We start from the raw sequence: 21,622 nt of genomic DNA, 5'->3' as shown, positions 1-21,622 counted from the left end.
TCACAGTTATCTGTGACCTGAGTAAGATAATTCAACACTTTATATATCCATTTTCTTGGATTTAAACATGGAGATAATGTTATTGAATGGGGGAGTATAGAGTTAGAGATGCAAATATCATTGTTAAATGATTTTTAAAAGTCATACAAATGGATAATATCTAGGAATGAAATTGAATTAGATATCCTTACTTTAATAAAAGCCAATGTTATTGTTTTTAAATATGTTTAAAATGTTTATGAGGCCAATTTGGAACATTTATAGTCTCTTTAACAAAATATTATGCAAATCTTAAGCATTTTTCTGTGTCCTTTTCATCTTTACAGATTTTTTGAAGCACTCTTAGAATCGTTCAATTTAGATCAAGATGTCTAGCAAAGCAAATGCTTCCAAGAAAAGGTCTCAACAGTTAAAAAGAAATCCAAAAAGAAAAACTGGTGATGAGGAAGTGGAGTTATCAAAGAAAAAGGTAATGAAAATAATCTCGTTTATCATCCAGAACTCTTTTTATTTTTTTAAGATTTTATTTATTTATTCATTTTTTAGAGAAGGGGGAGGGAGAAAGAGAAAGAGAAAAACATCAATGTGAGAAACAGCAATTAGTCACCTCTTTCATGCTCCCAACCAGGGACCTGGACTGCAACCCAGGCATGAGCCCCAATCGAATCAAACCCACAACCTCTCCATCCACGAGATGCCACCCAACCCACTGAACCACACCGGTCAGGGCTCATCCAGGACTCTATTAGAAATATCATTCATTCTCTATAAAGGAGTATCTAAGGACTAAAGGTCATTTTTACTGCAAATTATAGCAATTCATATTGTTACACAGGAGCTGTTACAGCATGATTTGTGAAAGTTCTCAGATAAAAATTGTTTATTTCAGTTCTGAAGGTATTGATCAGAGAATTCTTTGGGGAGGAGTGCATCCTAGGTCATTGCTAAGGTGTTTAAATGGGAAGACTAGGAATAGAGTGTACTAATTCTATGGCATTCATAAGTTAGAAGATAAAGGAATCTGGTAGTTGGTGGAGATTTTTATTAAAACAGAGAACAATTAGTTAGGTGGGACTTATTTTTTTTCTTACCATGATTTTCCCCATCTCTTCTAAAAGAAAGCCACAATTTGTTTTGCAGGTAAAGGATGTAACACCATTTCACTGGTAAAATGAGTAATGATTTCTTTAAGACATTGTTTGATACCATGTGAAATTCTATTGTCCAGGAATAATGTACATTATTACCATTGTCCAGGAATTGCTTTAGTATATTTTTTGCCTGTAACAAGTACAACCTTTTTCTGTAGAAGTGGCAATATACTTTTTTTCTACCTAACCAAATGTTATATTAATTCTCTTCAGTATACATGACCACTATTATCAAAGTAATGGCTTTATATTTGATGTTTAATTCTCTCTGTATATGTGCACATGTTTTTTCCTCTAGGTTAGAAACACAGTGAAAAAAAATAAAAATCATCCAAAGCATCTGTCTTCTGAAGGTATTTCTTTTCTATCTTATTTAGTCTGTCTTAAGTTGCCTATATTCATGAAAAAATTATCAGCATCTTGTTTATGAGTTCTTCAAAAGCAAAAGATGGCAATAAACAACATTCTCATTTTTGCAAGAATACGTTTTACTGATTAGTCAGTTACTTTGGTTAACTGAAATTTTATTTACCATCTCTAGCAAAATATTGTGTAGGGCTATAAAGTTGATAGGAACTAGAAAAAAAGTGTACCACAGCCTGAATTATTACTGATCTGTGATATATAGAAACATATCCTGATTTCTCTTCAAGACAATATGCTTCTGTTCTGCCACCACTGTATAGATTAATTTGGAGCAACTGTCTAATTTTATTTGGAGTAAATTATTTTAAAGTATCCATCTCTACTTAAATTTTACCTTTTCCTGGAAGAATTCCCTGCCTTTTTTTTACCTAAGAAAAGGTTACATCATCTCAGTTTATACTTCCATAGAGCACAGTACTTTTGCTTTTATAATGCTTTTCATTCTTATAATTATTTGGTCTTCTTTCTAAAACAAATTTTCATGTGAACCAATAGTATAATTCCTCTGTTTATCCCTTGTAAGTAGAACAATTAAAAATCTAAACATTAAGTGTCTGCGGTTTGGTTAATCTCTTTTGTTCTGGTTGCCATCCAACATTTAATAGAAATAGTTTTCTAGTCTTAACAAACTTTTTAATTAAGGTCATTTCTGAGACCCATACTCTTATGTTGAATCCTAATAATTGTAGTTTAGTTCTTCATTTAAAATTGTCTCAGGTTTATATCTGCAGTATCAGTCAATGTTATTTTAGTTAACAGTAGATAGCATATTCATATTCAATTCCTGGCATGTTATAGCTGTGCATTAAAAAGGAAATTAAACAATTTATATAGCTTTATAATATTTTGGTTCTCATAACCCCATTAGCTTTTTTAGATAAACTTATATATCAATCATTTTTTAAGTAGAAACATACAACTTTCTAGATTGACCAGAGTCTCTTCTTTCATCAGAGATAGGACAAACAGAGCAAACTAGTCTAAAACAAGTAAAGATAGCATTCAGCAAGAGAAAAACCTGGCAACCTCTTTCGAAAAATAGCAGAAAGCATTTGCAGACTATGATGGAAACAGTAATAATGTGAGTATGAAATTTTTCCATTTAACTCTTGATTTCTACTTGTATTTTCTATAGACAGTCTTCTTTTAAATGTTACCTATTTTATGGTGATAGGGTATTTTCTCTTCCAGAAGAAGGTATATTTATTTTCTTTCAATGGCATTAACTGTAGCAAAAAAATTTTCCATCACACAAATAAAAATGAAGTCTGTATAGCCCAATCTGTAAACTTTAACACGTTCTATCAAGAGAACTTCAGGAACTTCAACTTCAGGAAGGGGTTGAGTTTAAATTGACCCTTTAGTTGGAAGTTACCATGCCAGAGGAGAGTCAAAGGAAATAAGAATTCTGCCATCAAGGAGATGAAATCTATTAGAAAAGTCAGGCATATAAAGCAAATACAACATGTAATATGATAAAAAGAACTTTGATTACACCTCTGCTTAAAATGTATACAGAAGGAAAAGCAATTCATTCAGACTGGCTAGGAAGGAGAGGGATTTGAAAAAAATCAGAGAAAAACTAAACATTTTATTTGTGTTACAGACTAACATTTAGTCAATCCTTTTTTTTTCTTTTCTAGAGCAATTTTGAGTAACAAAGGTAGAGAAAATGAACAAATCCAATATCATCTCAACTGCCTAAAGAAAAGGTAATATGATTATGCAAAAGAAAATGATTAAAATATATTTAGTAAAAATCTAATCTGTCTCTGTGTTGCCAGAACAGACATTTGTGGATTATAACAGTTTTGCATTTGGGGTTTTTGTTGTTGTTTTAAAAAGAAGGACAATTTGGGAATGTATACTCTATCCTAAACGGCTGCTATATGCAATTCTGAATTCTTTAAGAGAATTTTTAATGAAGAATCTGAAAATGACAAAATGCCTGCTTCCATAATTTACTTTTATGTATTGGGATTTGAAAAATATTTTGTCAACTTGAACTCCCTTCAATTTCATTTTGAGCAATTTGAAATTAAGAGTTCACCACTCTTATTTATCCTATAGAATATTTGTCCTATTGCTGTTTTTCCTTAACTTTATATTGAGTTACATTATTTGCACAAGCAGCAAGTGTCTTTTTCCAGGATATCACTGTTCTTCATCTTGTGGCAAGTCACAAATGGGGGTTTCTTTTCATGTGTTTTTGAAAAGTCACACCAGCCCTCACCCGTGTGGCTCTCAGATAGGGCATCGTTCCACAATCAATTCCCGGTCAGGGCACATGCCTGGGTTGCAGGCTGGTCCCTAGTTGGGGCGTGTGGAAGAGGCAACCAATCGATGTCAATACTTCTCTCTGTCTTTCTTCCTCAGTTCCCCTTTCTCTAAAGATAAATAAAATCTTTAAAAAATATTTTTTTTTTAATAGTTATGTTCCTTAACTCCAACTAGCAACAGCAAAATAGCACAATGTCAGCTGTGCACCAGAAAGGGCCAGGAGTTCTTTTGCACTACAGTAAAAATGTTTTCTTTAAAGTGACACCACTGTCAATGATTTTCAGTGACATTTTTCTAGTATTTTGTACATTTTCTTTTCATAGAAGAATGTTCTGCATCTTAGTTACTAGTGTACCTGGAAAAGTTTGTGACCTAGTACTTTCTTGGGAAGACTGAACACAAATTCTGCTTACTTTAATTGTAAACTCTGAAGGATAGCAGCAAAGTAAAAAGTGTGGGATTGGGTCAGTAAGGGTGGGAGTTTGTGTAGAGAGGTGGAAGACATTAAAGAAAGACTGCTAGAAGCAGGCCTGTGAACGGCTTTTAGGAATAACAGCGTAATATTGAAGAAGGAATGCAGTAAAAAAGCTAATAAATAAGATAATATATAATAAAGATATAGATATTTATAGTCTTTTTAATATAGAACAAATAATCGTGTGTGGTGTATAAATGAGAATATAACAGTATGTAGTAGCTGCTGTTCACTGTGATCACCATGGGTCATCAGAAAAGATTAAATTCTCTTCAACATATAGACTGTCTCTTCATCATGTAGCAACCATGGAGACATATGGTTCAAAGACTGCCTGTTTTCTCTTCATTTTTGCTTTCACATCTCACTCTCTTTCATTCCCAAAATAACAATACTCAAGGTAGTTTCCCTTTTACTAATATAGCAGTGTATACAGCCTTAGCAAATTGATTTTAATTGGTTAGCCCCTACAGTTTCTAGAGGAACATGTTTTGGGGAAGTTGTCCTGTAGAAACAATATATAAATGGTGATTAGGTGTTGTTGCTATAGCAGGGTGTATTCATGTTATACCTGTAGTTTTATTAGATTTTAAAAGAATCCTGAAAATCTGACTACTATTTAGAACACTTGAAACAGCGGATAACCCTTCCACAGATTTGACTTAATAAACTTTTAGAAAAAAACTGTTCATCAATGGAAACTTTATTTTAGTTAAGAAATCAAAAACCCCTCTTGGGAAGATTTATGTAGACAGGTTTTTATGCTTCAATGTGATGCGCTAATGATGATTTTCTGGATAACTGAAGTTTATCCTAACAGCTTAATGAAAATTATGATTGGGATTTATACTGCCTACTATTTTTTTACAAAAATTAATATTTTGAATAAGATCCACGAAGATGTCTTGGGTTCCACTGTTCAAGGTAGATAATAGAACAAAGCACCCCAATGTGCTTCTGTTAGAAGCAACCAAATTTAGATTTTTCTACTATGGAATTCAAGAATCAAATCATAGAACATATATTACTCACTACAGGAAGTGAGGGCAGCGATACATCAATTTCTACTGATGTCCTAATCAACCAAATTCAAAGGAGGATTTTTTAATTTTAATATTGAATACTATTTGTGTTGGTAGTACTTCAGAACAAAGCATTTTAATCTCAGCATTTTATTTGCCTTACAGTGTATGGGACTGTTTTCTTTAATGTCATCAAATTAAATTAATTAATGAAGTCCTGGTCACATTTTCTAAAACAACAGATTTGGAATCCAGGCTCATAGTTAAGACTTACAGAGTAGCGCTCATCTTTTACCCAGTAATTCACAATAGATGATAGGCTTATGAGCTGAAATAGTCTAGGAAACAGAAAACACAAGGAAATTTTTATTTTGAAATGCATCTAACTGTTAAATGTGTAAAATAGAAAATTTTCCTTTCATGAATCAGCCTGAGTGCCCCATGATTTGAAGTAAATCTTAATGAAATGAAAGGTTAAGTGATGATTTGTCAGGTCTTTTTTGAGGGGACTTTCTGCTAAGGTTAGTCACTGTTGATAAAAGATTATAGCCCTTGGGGATATGCGGGCAAAAAAGGTGATAACAGTATTCCAAAACAAAACGAAAGTAATACTAATGGTGCTCAAAATATAAACTAATAATTGTGTTTTTATTCTATCCCTTAGGTTGCTTCAACTATGTGAAACCCTAAAAGTCCCTCCCCAAAAGCTAAAAGATTTCACTAATGTGTCAAGTCTACTGAAAATGGAAAAAGAATATCACAGAGCTAATGAGGAAGGTCTGACATCATTGCAGGTATGAGATTTGAACAGTGAGTCTGTAATTAGGGGGAAGGGGAAGAGACCAAGAAGTTCTTAAAATTACTATAATATTCTTCTGGTAATACATACTAGATCTTGTACCAGATTTTTTCATTAAATTCCTTTTTTTGTAATCTAAGCAAAAACTTTGTCTAAACTTAGGTGGGCCTCTAAAGTTAGAAATATTTCCAATATATTAGTGATTAGGTATCTGTTTTATTTTTTATCAAACTTTATAACTGAACTATCTTTGTTCAGTTTATAACTAAACTAGCCACACCAGCCGGGGCCAAGTATATGTTTCTTACATCACAGCAGTTTGTGGTTTGCTTGATAGTCAGTTACTCAGTGGAATCACTGTTGGCATTTTGAGCCTAAGAGTTCTTCATTGGTATAAGAGAGTCTCTGAATTAGGAGTTTGTGGAATTTGTATTTATTAGTTTTCTCCTATGTGCATTACTTAGAACCACTGCTTTTTTTTACTGCAGCTTAGAGTTACTTGTTGGTGTTGACTTTCCAAAACCTGGAAAAAACCCACACAGACATGGGGAATATATGCAATTTTCACGTAGGTGGTGGCCCCAGCAGGGAATTGATTTTTTTTTTCTTGTCAACATTATAACAAAAGGAAGTCGAATGAAACATTATTCGAGGACCTGCTGTACTAAAAAATTAAGTTATAGAACTCAGGAAAGAATTAGAAATAAAGGAAAAAGCCTTTCAGAGATGCAGACTAAATTAGGAGTACTAAATCAAAGAAACACAGCAGGTAATGCTTACAATAAATAGAAGATAAAATAAGGGAAAAAATTTAAGAATCAAAAAGAAAGATTGTACTTTAAAGGTATCAAGAAAAAAGTGGCAAACACAAAAGTCTGACAAATAAGAAGCAATATGGATATGGTAGGAATACCCAAAGAAAATAACCAAAGCAATGTAACAAAATTAATTTTAAAAAATTTTTCATGAAGAATTTTAGTCTTTATTGTTAATTCTTCACTCAGTGCTCTGATTCATTCCTTTCTATATGAGTTGAATGGAGGACCCCAGAAAGATGTGTCTAAACCCTAACTCCTGGAATATGGCCTTATTTGGAAGGGGAATCTCCCAGGTGTGATTAAGTTCAGTATCTCAAGATGAGATCATCTGGATTATCTTGGGCAGAACCTAAATCCAGTGACAAGTGTCCTTATAAGAGACCCAGACAGGAAGGAAAAGTCCACATACAAACGTGCAGAAATTGGAGTGCTGTAGCTATAGGGAATGCTGGCAGCCTCAGAAGCTGGAAGAGGCAAGAAAGGAATCTTCCCTAGAGCCTTCAGAAGGAGTGCCACCATGCCAATACCTTGAATTTGGGACATCTGCCCTCCAGAACTGTGAGGGAATAAATTTCTGTTGTTTTAAGCCAGCAGATTGTAATTTGTTGTAGCAGACACGGAAACTAATACATATGGTTTACATTATATTTGTATTTGACAGCAGTCTCAATTGAACAACCAATTCTTAGGAAATTAGGACTGAGGAACAAGTTTAAGTGGTACAGCCACTTTGGAAGATAGTTTGGCACAAAACATTTTTGCCACATGATCCAGGAGAATTCTGAACACAGATCTTTGCAGCAGCATCATTCATAGTTGCCTGAATTTGGGGAAAAAACAAGATGTCTTTCAGTAGGTGAATGGATAAAATACACTGTGGTACATCTAGACAATGGTATATTCAGCATTAAAAAGAAAGGTACTTTGAAGCCCTGAAAAGATGTGAAGGAAGCTTAAATGCATATATTAAGTGAAATAAGCCAATCTGAGAAGGCTATGTCTATGTGATTACAACTGTATGACATTCTGGACAAGGCGAACCTGTGGAGACAATAAAAGGATCAATGATTGTCCGGGGTATGCAGTGGGGTAAAGATGAACAGGCAGAACACAGGATTTTTAGGCCATCAGTCCACAGTCTGTGCTGGATTTACACAGATCTTCCAGAATCTCTGATGCTAGCAGCTTTGGTAAGTTTCTCCTTGTACGTGGGGTATATCTTTTTGTTTCAAGAAATAAAGTTTCCTTGTAATACAATATTACCTTGATAAATTAGTGTCTAGGAAGTCTGTTTTGTGAAAGAAAAAGCTATACTTAACAATTCTAGCAGTGTTTATAAGGTGTTTTGAAAATATGCATATTAATATCTTTTTTTAGTTTTATTTAATAAAATATTTTATTTGGAATGTTAACTTTCTCTTTCTGACTCAGGAAGAAATAGATAAAATAGTAGAGACCACAGAGTCAGTGACTGGGAATATTCAGAGCCTAAAGAACAAAATTCAGATTCTGACAAGTGAGGTGGAAGAAGAAGAGGCGAAGGTAAAACAGGTAATTGTTTAATAATGTACTGCTAGACGCTGGGTGTAATTTTTAATACTTACATTTTACCAAGACAACTTTTGAGTATAATAAGCTGAGAGGAATTAGTCTTTTGAAATAATCTGTAGCTTTCTTTTTCTACTTTAGATGTTTCACATAGACATTAACAGGGCACTCTCCCTTCCAGAACTTCCCCAGAAGAGTCTCAAAGCACCCATACTTCAGGTAAGTACCAATTTATTATATTGACTGTATCACTAGTTATGAGTTGGATCTTTAAAGGCATTATAAGCCCTGTTTCTTTTTGTAAAAAACAAATGGAATTCATGACATAAATATTCAAACAATTATTTCTCATTTGATACTAAAATTGGAATATCTTTCTTTGTCAATTTATGTAGATATATCTAGTTCTTGTCAATAGCTGTATAATATTCCATTGTATGGATGTACCATACTATAATTTGTTAATTACTGATGAAAATAAAAATTTTGGGGACTACAGATAACACTGAGTATACTCTTGTACATATATTTTTACACATTTGTGTGGTCATATAACCATAGGATAGATTTCTGGAAGTAATTTCTGACAGTTGCTTTTGTTTATGCTTCTAACAATGGCATAAAACTCTTCATAAAGTAGTAATATGTCTTATTTGTAATAGACTATATACACTGGTAATTTGTCTTCAAAGGACCTTAGTAGATAATATAGTGTAAATATTTATAGTGGTAGAAAATCTTTACATTTTCTCAAAAAATAATTTGAAATTTTCCTATCTATAATTCACTTAAGGTGTAAGTAACAGAAATGGGCAGAGGGAAAACAGAATAATATAGATTTGAAAGAAGAACAGCAATGAGTCAATGGTTACTGAAGTTGGGTGATAGGTACATGAGATTTATTATATCATTCTGTAAATAACATACATTTGGTATTTTTTATAATAAGATTAAAAACCAATTATATGGGTGAAGGTGACTAAAAGGCACAAAATTCCTGTTGTAAAATAAATAAGTCATGGGAATGTAAAATACAGTATGGTAATTAGTTAATAATAATGTATTTTTGAAAGTTGCTAAAAGAGTAAATCTTAAAAGATGTCATTTAAAAAATCGTAACCGTGTATGGTAATAAATGTTAACTAGACTTATTGTCTAGTGGTAGTGCACTTCACAATATATACAAATATTGAATCCTTGTTATACACCTAAAACTAACGTGTTATATGTCAATTATGTCTCAATAAAAAGAATTATTTTAACTCATCATACATTGTACCCACAGAAAGAAATTTTGACACAAATTCCAAACCAGAGTGCTCTTCTGAAAGACTTGGATGTTCTCCATAATTCATCTCAGACAAAGAACATGTTAACGTTCATCAAAGAAGCCTATAAGAGACTGGATGCCTCTTAAAGAATGTTTTTTAGATTATTCCACATTAATTTAATGTTTATAAATTTGTAAAACTGTTAACCTATGATGATATTTCAGAGGCTAAGGCTTCTTCAGGATGTATTATTTCCTAATATGGAGTTTAACATTAGCCTCTGTCAATCTGCCATTAGCATCTAATGTAGCCCTGAAAACTGTTTTTAGCAGTTGCCAAGTCTTGGAACTCATTTAGGTTGCTGTACTTCAGTTATTTACCTGAAACTATAAAATAAGAACAAGTCACAATCTGATAATTCATAATGGCCAAATAGAGCTCATTTATTGATTAGTGCAGAGGAAATTTGATGCTGTGGCTTAATATATGTAAAGTGTTTATAGTACCTAGTTCATAAAACTGTGTTTGCTATCATTATTATTCTTTAGCTGATGACTTGCATTTTCTGTCTGCTTATCTGGAACTTGAGAAATCCCCAAATGCCTTTATTTTTTTTACATAACTCCCTAGACTTTGTGGTGTAATTAAGATTTGCCAGGTGTCTTTAACTCTGGAGGTAGCAGAAACATTTTATTTCTTTGGTTGATTTAGTGAATAAATGCTGAATATTTATTATCCCCTATCATCAAAATCATACTTTTATTTTATAAATTTATTCAGGAGAAATGTAAGCATGGTTATTTCTTCAAAACAAAAACCAAACCAAGAAAACTTCCTAAATCTTTCCTCATTGTGATGATATGTATATATATGTGAATAAATAATCACTAAAATATATCAAAAATCATTTCTAACCAACTACCATATATTGTTTGGATTGCTTTTCTCTTTTTGTAAAATAAAATAACTGAAATTTAATTATTTTTCTGTCTAACCTAGAATTATTTGTCAGTTAATTTAGAAGGTGCCATAATTCTGTTAATATCCTCCAGGCTGCAACCACTAGGAACACAGCTTTCATTAAACTACTTCAGTTTAATGCTCATTGAAGTGAAGGAGGCCACTTGCCATAGGAAACCCTGGGCAGCTCAGTAAAAATGTCAAAGGTAATTTCCTCTTAGGAAGTAATGGTCAAAAAGGACATTAATGGATTTTAGAGCAAAAGAAAGTTTTTAGTATAGGAAACCTGTACTGTAGCATTGGACTGCCATGTCAGGCAAAGCAACTAAAAGATTTTAAAAATATCTTAAAACTTAAAAATCTTCACTTGTAAATTTAAAGCTTTGTGGTTTTAAAGTGACTAATAGAGCCCCAACCCACTGATTTCTATCATTAATCATGACATTTATAATAGCTTTTCGTGGGGGTGGAGGGAGGTACATTAAAAATCCACTGATTCTCTTGGAACATCTGTTTAACAGATTATTGAACAACTAGAATTTTTACTTTCCATTGTTACTAAGTGATAGCTCATGCACCACCTGGTCATGCTACACTCTTGTAGCTTTGAAAAGTACATGATCTTTTGAGGGATCTACAGTATCTTCTGGGAGGTAGCAGGTGGTTCAAAACATACACAACATTTTCTTTAAAGGCTGCATTTCGGTGCACTCCTTATAAATAATTTAACAGTTAATTGCAAACCCAATTAAAATGCAACTGCACCTTGTCCCAGTAATTCAAATGGCCGTCTCGCTGTGTAGCATCCACACCCACCTGGCTCCTCAGCACGATCCATGCCAACTACGATACAGCTCTCCAGTGAGGAGAGGATAAGCGCCAATGCCAGAAACTTCACATTCTAAAAATACTTATTTTGGAATGGAGGATATATAGTGTCAAAGTGTAGCATATGATAAACAGCATTTCAAATAAACTGCAGAAAAACATCCAAGAAATGGTCTTAAGAAAACTGCTAACCACACCAGAGAGACAGAGGGCCAGCAGTTCATATTCCTACTTGCTAAAATAGATTCCTAATAGTTAAATATAAAAATACAAACTTACAATAGCAGTAACGAATAGATTAAATACCAGTAGGAAGGTGGTCAATTCTCCAAGATACATAAATAGCCAATAGGTATTTGAAAGATGTTCAACTTTATAATAATCATTTAAATGCAAAATAGAATGTTTTCACCTATCAGACTGAAAAAGGCTAGAAGGGAACGTTGCTGAACATTCAGGCAAATGGGCCTCCAACGATGATGTGGAAGGAAGGAAGGTAAATTGGTGAAATTAGTGTGTGTGGAGGGGCGCCGCAGGACGCAGCCACAACACAGGCTGCAGAACCTTAGTGTGCTGTCAGTCAATTAAAATTCTTACTATATGGAGTCCTGCAGAAATTTGGAATTTCAGAGAAAAGTAATAATGAGTAAATGGGAAATCTCTGGTCAGCAAATTGTTGCTGCGCTCGAAAGAATCAAGCTAAGTATTCAAGAGAAATTATCTACACTACCTTTAGGCACATTAAAATCTCTGGATTAAACATATCTTCACCAGCGTAGCATCACATTATTTGAAAAGTTTGGGGTTTCTGATTACATTTTATTAAATATTCTTAGCAATTAAAAAAATAAAAAACTTTACAGGAGCCCTCCCATTTCCCCTGGATCTCAGATGGGCATATGTTTTACAAACAGGTTTTGTTTAAATATGACCTGCACTGGAACCTGAAATTAAAGGATTTACTTTCTTCTATTTGGTTGGATAAAATTTCCTGGCATTCTCTATTTACCAAAAATAAATGCAGGTGCACCTGTCAAAATTAGTATTTGAATCATGCAGATTGGCTTAGTTTCCAAACGTTAAGTCTTCTAAATCCTCTCATGTTTCATTCCTTTGAGGAAGAGAAAGAGGGAAAATATTCAGCTTTGAGGAAGAGAAAGGGGGAAAAAAGCAAGCAAAAGCAGAGAGAAATTCAAATTTCCCACTTGGACTTTATCATGTCAAAGTGACTGGGCCTTTTTTTATGTTAAAACTAGCTTTCCTTGTTAAGAGTTGCTGCCACTGAATGTAGTCCTTTGCTACTAAACCACTGTAGAAATGCTTTCTGTTGGCTTAGGTGTTTGTTCTCTAAAGCACCTCTGCTGTTATCAAGGCTATCAAATTGCTGTAGCAGCCATATCTAAAGACCAGTTACAGTTATTAAAATTGGACAAAGAGGTAGGAGGGATGTTTTACAAATTCAATAAAACTACTATAGACTACTTTTTAAAAATAAAATTATTCATATTTTAACTAATAGAAACATATATACCTTAGCCAATTTCACCCTTTCATACCCCCAAGGAAGTCCTTAATGTAGTTTCCAAATGGGACAATAGGACTATATAACAATAACAATGATAAAAATGGCTGACATTTAGTGATGTGCACTATATGCCAGACACTATATGCCAAAGTTTAATCCTAGTAACAACATTGTGGGGATTAAACCCCATAGCAGTCATTATTGTTTTTTATTATTTTTAATATATATTTATTGATTACTGTATAACAGTTATCCTATTTTTTTCTCCCCTTTATTCCCCTCCACCCTGCACCATCCCTACCCCTAACATTCCCCCCCACTTAGTTCATGTCCATGGATTGTACATATTAGTTCTTTGGCTTCTCCATTTTCTATAGTATTCTTCACCTCCTCCTGCCTAGTTTGTACCTACTGTTCATGCTGCTTATTCCCTGTACCTTTTCCCCCATTCTTCCCCTTCTCCCTCCCCTCTGATCTCCATTTCTATGATTCTGTTCCTGTCCTAGTTGTCTGCTTAGTTTGTTTTTGTTTTTGTTTTAGGTTCAATTGTGGATAGTTGTGAGTTTGTTGTCATTTTACTGTTCATAGTTTTTGATCTTCTTTTTCTTAGATAACTCCCTATAACATTTCATATAATAAGGGCTTGGTGATGATGAACTCCTTTAACTTGACCTTGTCTAGAAAGCCCTTTATCTGCCCTTCCATTCTAAATGATAACTTTGCTGGGCAGAGGAATCATGGATGTAGGTCCTTGTCTTTCATGACTTTGAATACTTTCCAGACCCTTCTTGCCTGCAAGGTTTCCTCTGAGAAATCAGCTGATAGTCTCATGGGAACTCCTTTATAGATAACTGTCTCCTTTTCTCTTGCTGCTCGTAAGATTCTCTCCTTATCTTTAACCTTGGGTAACCTAATTATGATATGCCTTGGTGTGTGCTTCCTTGGGTCCAACTTCTTTGGGACTCTCTGAGCTTCCTGGATCCCCTGGAAGTCTGTTTCCTTGGCCAGATGGGGGAAGTTCTCCATTATTTTTTCAAATAAGTTTTCAATCTCTTGTTCTTCCTCTTCTCCTTCTTGCACCCCTATGATTCGGATGTTGGAATGTTTAAAGTTGTGCTGGAGGTTCCTGAGCCTCTCCTCATTGTTTTGAATTCTCATTTCTTCATTCTGTTCTGGTTGAATGTTACTCTCTTCCTTCTGCTCGCAATCGTTGATTTGAATCCTGGTTTCCTTCCTTTTATTGTTAGTTCCCCATATATTTTTCTTTCTTTCACTTTGTATAGACTTCATTTTTTCCTCCATTTTGTCACCATACTCAACCAATTCAGTGAGCATCCTGATTACCAGTGTTTTGGACTGTGCATCTGATAGGTTGTTCATTGCTTAGTTCTATTTTTGGAGCTTTGTTCTTTCATTTGGGCCATATTTCTTTGCCTCAGCTCACCTGTTACATTGGGAGGGGCAGAGCCTTAGGTATTCGCCAGGGCAGAGCAACCCAGGTCACTGTGTTGTGACATTGTGTAGGGGGGAAGGATGAGAGAGGGAGCAATGCTGCTTGCTCAGCCCTCAGCCGGCTCTCAGTCACTTCCTCCCCACTACCCACAGCAAATTGGGCCCTTCTGGTGCTGATTCTTGCATGAGTTTGTGTACGTTCTAGGACCCCATGGGTCTCTCCAAAGGACTCTCCTGTGAGGTTGGGAGTTTCTCCTGCCACCGCAAACCCCACTGGTTTTTACCTCACAAGGTTTTGAGGCTTTCTTTTCCCACCCTGGAACCCTGGGTTGTGCGGTCTGTCTCACTCCCCAGCTGTTCCTCCTGGTGTATCTGCACGTAAATGTGGGACCGCCCATTCTGCCAGCCACCACCTTGTTGCACATCCTCTCCACCCCTCCTACCAGTCTGGATGAATGTTTCTTCCTTAGCTCCTTGGTTGTCAGACTTCCATGCAGTTTGATTTTCTGGCAGTTCTGGTTGTTTTTTGTTTTTAAGTTTGTTGTTGTCCTTCTTTTTGGTTGTGCAGGGAGGCAAAATGTATTTACCTACGCCTCCATCTTGGCCCTGTTTTTTATTTTTTTTAATCCTCACCAGAGGATGTGTTTATTGATTTTAGAGAAAGAGGAAGATAGAGAGGAAACAATGATGTGAGAGAAAAGCATCAACCAGTTGCCTCCTATATGCCCCACAACCAGAATCAAACCCGCAACCTAGGTATACGGCCTAAGTGGAATCAAATCCAGAAACTTTCAGTGTATAGAATGATGCTCGAACCAACTGAGCCACCTGGCCAGTGTCCCACAGTATTATCCCCATCCTGCAGATGAAGAATCTGAGACAGGGAGACTAAGTATAACTGTCTTAAGATCCTCAAATAGTGATAGAACTAGGAAGTGAAAAACCATTGTCACTGACTTCTTAGGAATTTGCTGATAAGCTACAAATACAAGGGGCTACTAAAGCTGATGAGTAAATTCTATTAAATAATATACAAATCCACCTATTTTTCTATGTGTAATGATAATATATATTATGTATTTGTTCACTTGGGTTCATAGAAGAAAATGTCTTTAAATTTATCTTATATTAGAAACCTTTTTTCCCCAATTCTTTTTCCTTTTAACCTCAGCATTGAAAGTTAAGCTTGGCTTAATGGACATATTTCACATTTAATTATCTTCAACCAATGCAGTTTTCCTGGAAAAATAGTATGTTTGCCTTATTGGTTACTTTTCGTAATGGTAAAAAGCAACTATTTTAATTAGTTCTGATGTTTTACAGAGAGCAAAGAACTTTGAAAGAAAAAGAATAGAAGGTGCACTTGGGAGGAGGATATAGCCTAAATCTGGGAAGACATTTATAAGTTTCTCTGAGCCCATAAATAACTTAACTTCTAACTTTAAGGTTTTCTGGTATGGTACTTTATACACAAAACAGATTCTGTTCCACAAATAACAGAATGTGTTCACCTTTTAAATCAATTTTCCTCAAATAATATTTACTAAAGACTAGATTTATATAGGTACTTAGGACATGCCACAGGTATATATTGCCCTCAGTAACACCTTCCAAAAAAAGTTACCAATATACCAAAATCAAAACACTCTTATTTTGACGTCCAGTAATTGTCATCTAATATAATTTTTCCAGTCACGTTCAACTACCATTTACCCACTGTATTATTTAAAATCAGCATCTTCAAGTAAAGAAAGTCCTAACCGACTCTGACCAGAGTGGCTCGGTTGGGCATCATCATCCTGCAAAGCAAAAGGTCACCAGTTTGATTCCCAGTCCAGGCACATGCCTGCGTTGTGGGTTTGGTCCCCAGTCAGGGTGGTACGAGGTGGTTTCTCTCTCACACTGATGTTTTTCTCCCTCCCTTTCTTCCTCCCCTCCCCTATCTCCCTCTCTCTAAAAATAAATAAATAAAATATTTTTGTAAAAATGCCCTAACCTACCCCTTCATTTGAATTTGACGTTATGAGACGCCCAGTGGTAAACGGTATCCTCCCATGCAACTACATTCATGCTGAAGCACTCTCCGTATGCCTTTGAGACATCTGCACCGTTTACAATCCAAAGACTCCGGTATTGTGTTGTATGCTGAGATTCCCATGTAAATGCTTATATGATGCTTGAGCTTGCAGCTATTTGAGGGAAGCAAGTAAACTCCAAATGACTTCTCATTTAAAAGAATAAAGTAAAAGAATTAAAATTCTCAAAAATACTCTCAATTTTACAAGCATCCCTTTTAGACATTACCCTCTTTTGGAAGTTTAGGGAAGCAAAATCATTTTCTTCAGAATACATAAAAGTATATAAAGGGTCAATATCTATGTTATTTTATTGTACCCCATTTGCCCAGGTCCCATTTCTTTTTGTTTTCTTCCATGAGATCCTGGCAGATAAGTTTGTGCCTAGAAAGTGTTCATCTACAAACCAAGATTAGTATTCAATGGCATTTACACTATAAGACTAAATGTAATAGGAGAAGATGGAGTGGAAATACTTTTGCTGTATGTGTGATAAGTTTCACCTGATATCAGAAATGCCTCCCTTTCTACGGGTGTGGGTATTTTTCCCCTCCCTTCTCTTTCCTCTAAGGACTAATTAGGGAAGTAGGCTTGAAGGAATAAATTCACCATTCTGGAAGAAAGAGCCGCTGTTTACACAGTGAAAAGACCTGTTTCAGGCTAAACTCTCAAGAACAGGTAAGCATTTATTCCTTAAAATAATAAATTTCAAATCATTGGTTATAATGCAAGAACAAATGGAGAAAATACGGGTGAGATGGAATTCAACATTGTATAGGAAGAATAAATTAGGTTCAGAGGAAAAGGTGTTTGGTTTTGTTTTGGGGTTTTGGTTTGTTTTTGTTTTTTGTTTTTGGTGTAACTTTTTTACTCTTTAAATATTGATATGGGGAAAGTAAGCATGATAAAATATAAAAGTTTTTGCATTATGATATGCGCACAACTAGAGAAACAGGTAAGAGAGGAATCTAAGCGGAAAACCTATCTGAAAAAATAATTACTAGCATTGGATTGCAGTGCTTTAAAAACAAAAAACAAAACTTTCTTTTCTCATTAACGAACATCCACCATTGCATTGCAAAGGATGTATTACACCATAAAAACAGACCTTCTGTTTTATTTATTTATAAGAATAGTCTCTAAGGATAGTATCATGCTTTCATTGTCTAGTTAATATTAATAAAATATTTTAAGTGATTTCTGTGTGCTAATGGACACCTTCCCAAAGAAAGTTCAGTTTCAAAAAATTATATGAGCATGATAATTTTCCTTCACAAAGATTTCAGTTAGTGCCCTGGCTGGTGTGGCTCAGGAAACTGAGCGCTGCTCTGGGGACCACAGGGTCGTCAGGGCACGTGCCTGGGTGGCGGGCCAGGTACCCAGTTGGAAATGCGGAAGAGGCAACTGATCCATGTATCTCTTGCACAGCGATGTTTCTCTCCCTCTCTTCCTCCCTCCCTTCTTCGCCTCTCTCTAGAAATAAATAAATCTTTTTTTTAAAAAAAGACTTAAGTTACTGAATGTGTTGATAACATTTTGGCCCAAGGATTTACAAACATTTACCTCCCATTAAGGAACACAATTAATTACAGGGAATTTATAATTGAATTGTGAGCATAAGACTGACTTCCTAATATAATTCAATAATGTGTAAAAAAATATTCTCCTAACCTATGAGAGTCTCTGTATTCTGTTTGTGGTCTTTAAAAATATGTTTTCATTTAATAAAATAAATCCTTATGCAATTCATTACTGTTTGTTGAACGGATTCTCCAATGTTATTTATTCATTATAGTATCTTCTCTCTCTATGAACTGCTGGGAGAAATGTCCTTGATTTTAATGTCATCAATATATGTCACCCTGAGTCATTTGTTTGTGAGTTGAAATAGCTGCTTAGCCTAGAAAGATGTATTAAAGGCAGGTTAAGGAGAGTTTTGAATATTTAGAAGCTAGAAAAGTGGGCTTCATTTAGAGATGGTACAAGTGAAAAATCAAGCAAATGCTATAGTAAAGACCATAAGGACATGGGAAATAGAATCATGTAACTAATCATGTTTATGTCTCTTTGTGTTAGCTGCTAGAAACCTTAAAGTAAAAACTGGGGTCTCACCTCCTGCAAGTAGTTGATTCTCATTATTCATAGACCTTATACTCAATAAACTCACAGGAACAACTGTCTCAGTGAATTTTGAACCATTGCTCCTAGGGAAAATATAAGCAGGGTTAGGTTCATACAAACCTCTGGTCACAACATTTTTATCAGCATATAAACACATATTTTGTTGCATGTATATTTCTGTTTAAAGACATGTGATGTAATATATAGTTGATGTATTATCATCGAACTCAGATCAAGAGCATTATAATTCATGTCTGAAGAAAAGTTACCTAATATACATATTTTCTCCATATGATACACTATAGTTTTTTTTGTACAATTAGGAACACTAACTAGTCCTTTAGTGCTATGCTTGGGGGTCATTTTAAACAGTAAAATTACCAACAAAAAGCCAAATACACACACACACACACACACACCCCTTAGCACTAAATAGACCATATAAAGGACTTCCTTACAGTACGAGAGCTGGAACAAAAAGTCACCTTCTTCAGCTTTAGCTGAAAATGCAGGTTAATGGGAGATGCAAATTTTTCACTGCTCTGCACATGACCACAAACGACTGCAAAAGCACAGTCCCTACTGATTTGGGGGGATACAAATACATTATCAAGCAGGTGAATTTACAAATATGGAATCTACATACAAAGAGGGCCAACTCTGTGTGTAGGGCTGTCTCTATGCACTTTGCCTGCTGACCTCACCCTCAACTCCATGTTGCTTTTGTACCTCTATTTTCGCCCTTGCCTGAATCTTAATTTAAACTTAATTTTTCTGGATATATTTTACCTATATTTATAAGTGGTTTTGGATCCTTTTGAGAACAAACCAGGCAATAAATAAGCAAATCATCAACAAGTACTCAGAATTCCTCCTGTGTACTAACTACTGTGCTGTGTCTTGGGATGTGAAAAGATCTCTAGATATTGGACTAGCCCAAAAATTCATTTGTTTTTTTTTTTTCTATAAGATGGCTCTAGTAGCACTTTGTTGTCTTTAACTTCATTTGAAACAGCTTTGTTAGATTGTATTGTGACAGCTGTCATATCAACACACATTTTTTAAAAAATCAAAATTGGTGAATTATTGTGTAGACATTTTAATAGTGAAGGTGGAAGAAAATATGCAACATTTTCAACATATTATGTTTTACTATTTCAAGAAAGGTAAAAATGCAATTGAAGTGAAAAAACTATTTGGGGAGTATATGGAGGTGCTATGTATGACTAATAGAACGTGTCAAAAGTGATTTGTGAAGATGGTGCTGAGATTTCTCGCTAGACGGTGCTCCATGGCTGGGTAGACAGTTGAAGTTGATAGTGATCAAATAGAGACATTAATTGAGAACAATCAACATTCTACCACAGGGGAGATAGCCAACATACTCAAAATATCCAAATCAATAAAGTTATTAGTGAAAATTAAAAATGTCTTTTATTTTATGGAAAACAACAGACTTTTTGGCCAACCCAATACATGATCAACTTCCCTTTGAAATACTTTATTTCATTTTCTCTCAAAAGATATTGAATTAGAATAAATTAATGTGTTTAACATGAGAATCTACTACGAATTTAAAGTTTTCTTTAACAATGATATGAGTGAGTGAAAATTTAAGCAGATACAAGGGTGAAGAGATAATGGCTACACTTCACCATTCTTTGTTTCTTTGTTTCTTTTTTCAGCCTGAGCTCTGAAACCCTGATCTTTTCCAAATTTCTAATGTGGCCCAGACTCTAAGTGCTAGGGTCCAGAAGCATGATTTTCTGATGCTACCTTGATCCTTAGTTCTCTTCTGACTCCTGTAGAGGATACAAACCCCTCAGGTGTCCTGCTCATTGAACTGGAGCCTACACATCTTGGTCATCAGACATATGTCTCTTATAAGTTCAGACTCAGATAAAATATACCATGAAGTTTTACAGTGGATTTTAAGTAAGTCACAAGCAAACACTGAGCATTATGGCCATACAGAGTTTCCACACAGGGAAACCGAGCAGCTCGCTCTGTCTTGGAAATGTGTTGCAAAGGGGTAATCCACCGCCACTCAGTAGCACCAGGTTCTCAAGCCCAGCTAAATTATCTTTTTCACACTAGTGCCTGGCTGCGAAGATTAGGTGGAAAAGCTCTGCTGCACTGAATATAGGGGGGAGATTTGTTTTTTTCTTTAATTTAGTCAAGGCCTGATTGTATTGTTGGGGGGAAGTTTTCTTGGGGAAAAAAGAGCAGAAGAGATGGAGCCCCCAAATCTAGAAAATATAATTGCATCAACATGGATTAAGTTGCATACCCTATGTAGGACTTTGTTGTTGTTGTTCCTTAATTTTATCTGACTAGAATGAGCCTCAGCCTTTGCTCACACATGATTCTTCATCTTCAAGGTATTAATAGCTGTTTCTCCCCTTCCTCATAACCACCTGATACCTAAGCCACTCAAGTCTTCCATCTTTGTCCCACATTGTAAAGATCCTCCCTCTGAGCTTCATATCAGCCACTCAATAATTTAGAACGTCCATTCCTGTGTGCCAGGCCCTGTGGGAGGTGCTGGGGAGGCAGTGGAGCATAAAGTAGACATGAGTACAAGGGAGCCCTTCCTTCATGCCTCTTGCAGTCTAGTTGAAAAAGACTTCAATCAAAGAAAACAGAAATGTGCATTCACAACTGCTATTGGATCGTGCAGGAGGAGTTTAGAGTACAATGAATGTGTCTAAGAGGAAGATTTAACTCAGTACAGATACATCTTTCAGGGAGTAGATCCTTAACACTTTCCGTTTCTATGTGTTCTCTCATTCACCCATCCCAGGGCTTCCCTATCTTCCTCTTCCTTCCCTCTTCAGAGGGAGCAAAGGCATTCAGAATCACAGCCAAAGA

The 21,622-nt window shown here is 35.1% G+C and overlaps 1 protein-coding gene across 1 annotated transcript; it reads left to right on the top strand.

Annotated features, from left to right (window-relative positions):
• The first annotated feature begins 348 nt into the window (after nt 1–348).
• Nucleotides 349–10,069, top strand: CENPQ (centromere protein Q). The gene is made up of 8 exons (XM_054568793.1): nt 349–469; nt 1,450–1,504; nt 2,538–2,658; nt 3,221–3,289; nt 6,019–6,148; nt 8,403–8,522; nt 8,661–8,738; nt 9,805–10,069. The coding sequence occupies exons 1-8, from the start codon at nt 368–370 to the stop codon at nt 9,934–9,936; spliced, it is 807 nt and encodes a 268-aa protein (XP_054424768.1). The 5' UTR covers nt 349–367; the 3' UTR covers nt 9,937–10,069.
• The last annotated feature ends 11,553 nt before the right edge of the window (nt 10,070–21,622 follow it).

The sequence above is a fragment of the Pteronotus mesoamericanus genome, unplaced genomic scaffold (genome assembly GCF_021234165.1).
Source record: "Pteronotus mesoamericanus isolate MK-2021 breed Mesoamerican mustached bat unplaced genomic scaffold, CSHL_Meso_final contig_20, whole genome shotgun sequence".
Classification (NCBI taxonomy): domain Eukaryota; kingdom Metazoa; phylum Chordata; class Mammalia; order Chiroptera; family Mormoopidae; genus Pteronotus; species Pteronotus mesoamericanus.
Note: the sequence above shows the minus strand (reverse complement) of the source record. Positions and strands in the feature narration are given on the sequence as shown.

Bases quoted from the DNA above. Each gene is read 5' to 3' on its own strand.
- CENPQ (XM_054568793.1), top strand. From the start codon at position 368: ATGTCTAGCAAAGCAAATGCTTCCAAGAAAAGGTCTCAACAGTTAAAA. The intron at 1,505-2,537 runs GTATTTCTTTTC...CATCAGAGATAG, and splicing joins AAAGCATCTGTCTTCTGAAG to GACAAACAGAGCAAACTAGT. The intron at 8,523-8,660 runs GTAATTGTTTAA...TTTCTACTTTAG, and splicing joins AAGAGGCGAAGGTAAAACAG to ATGTTTCACATAGACATTAA.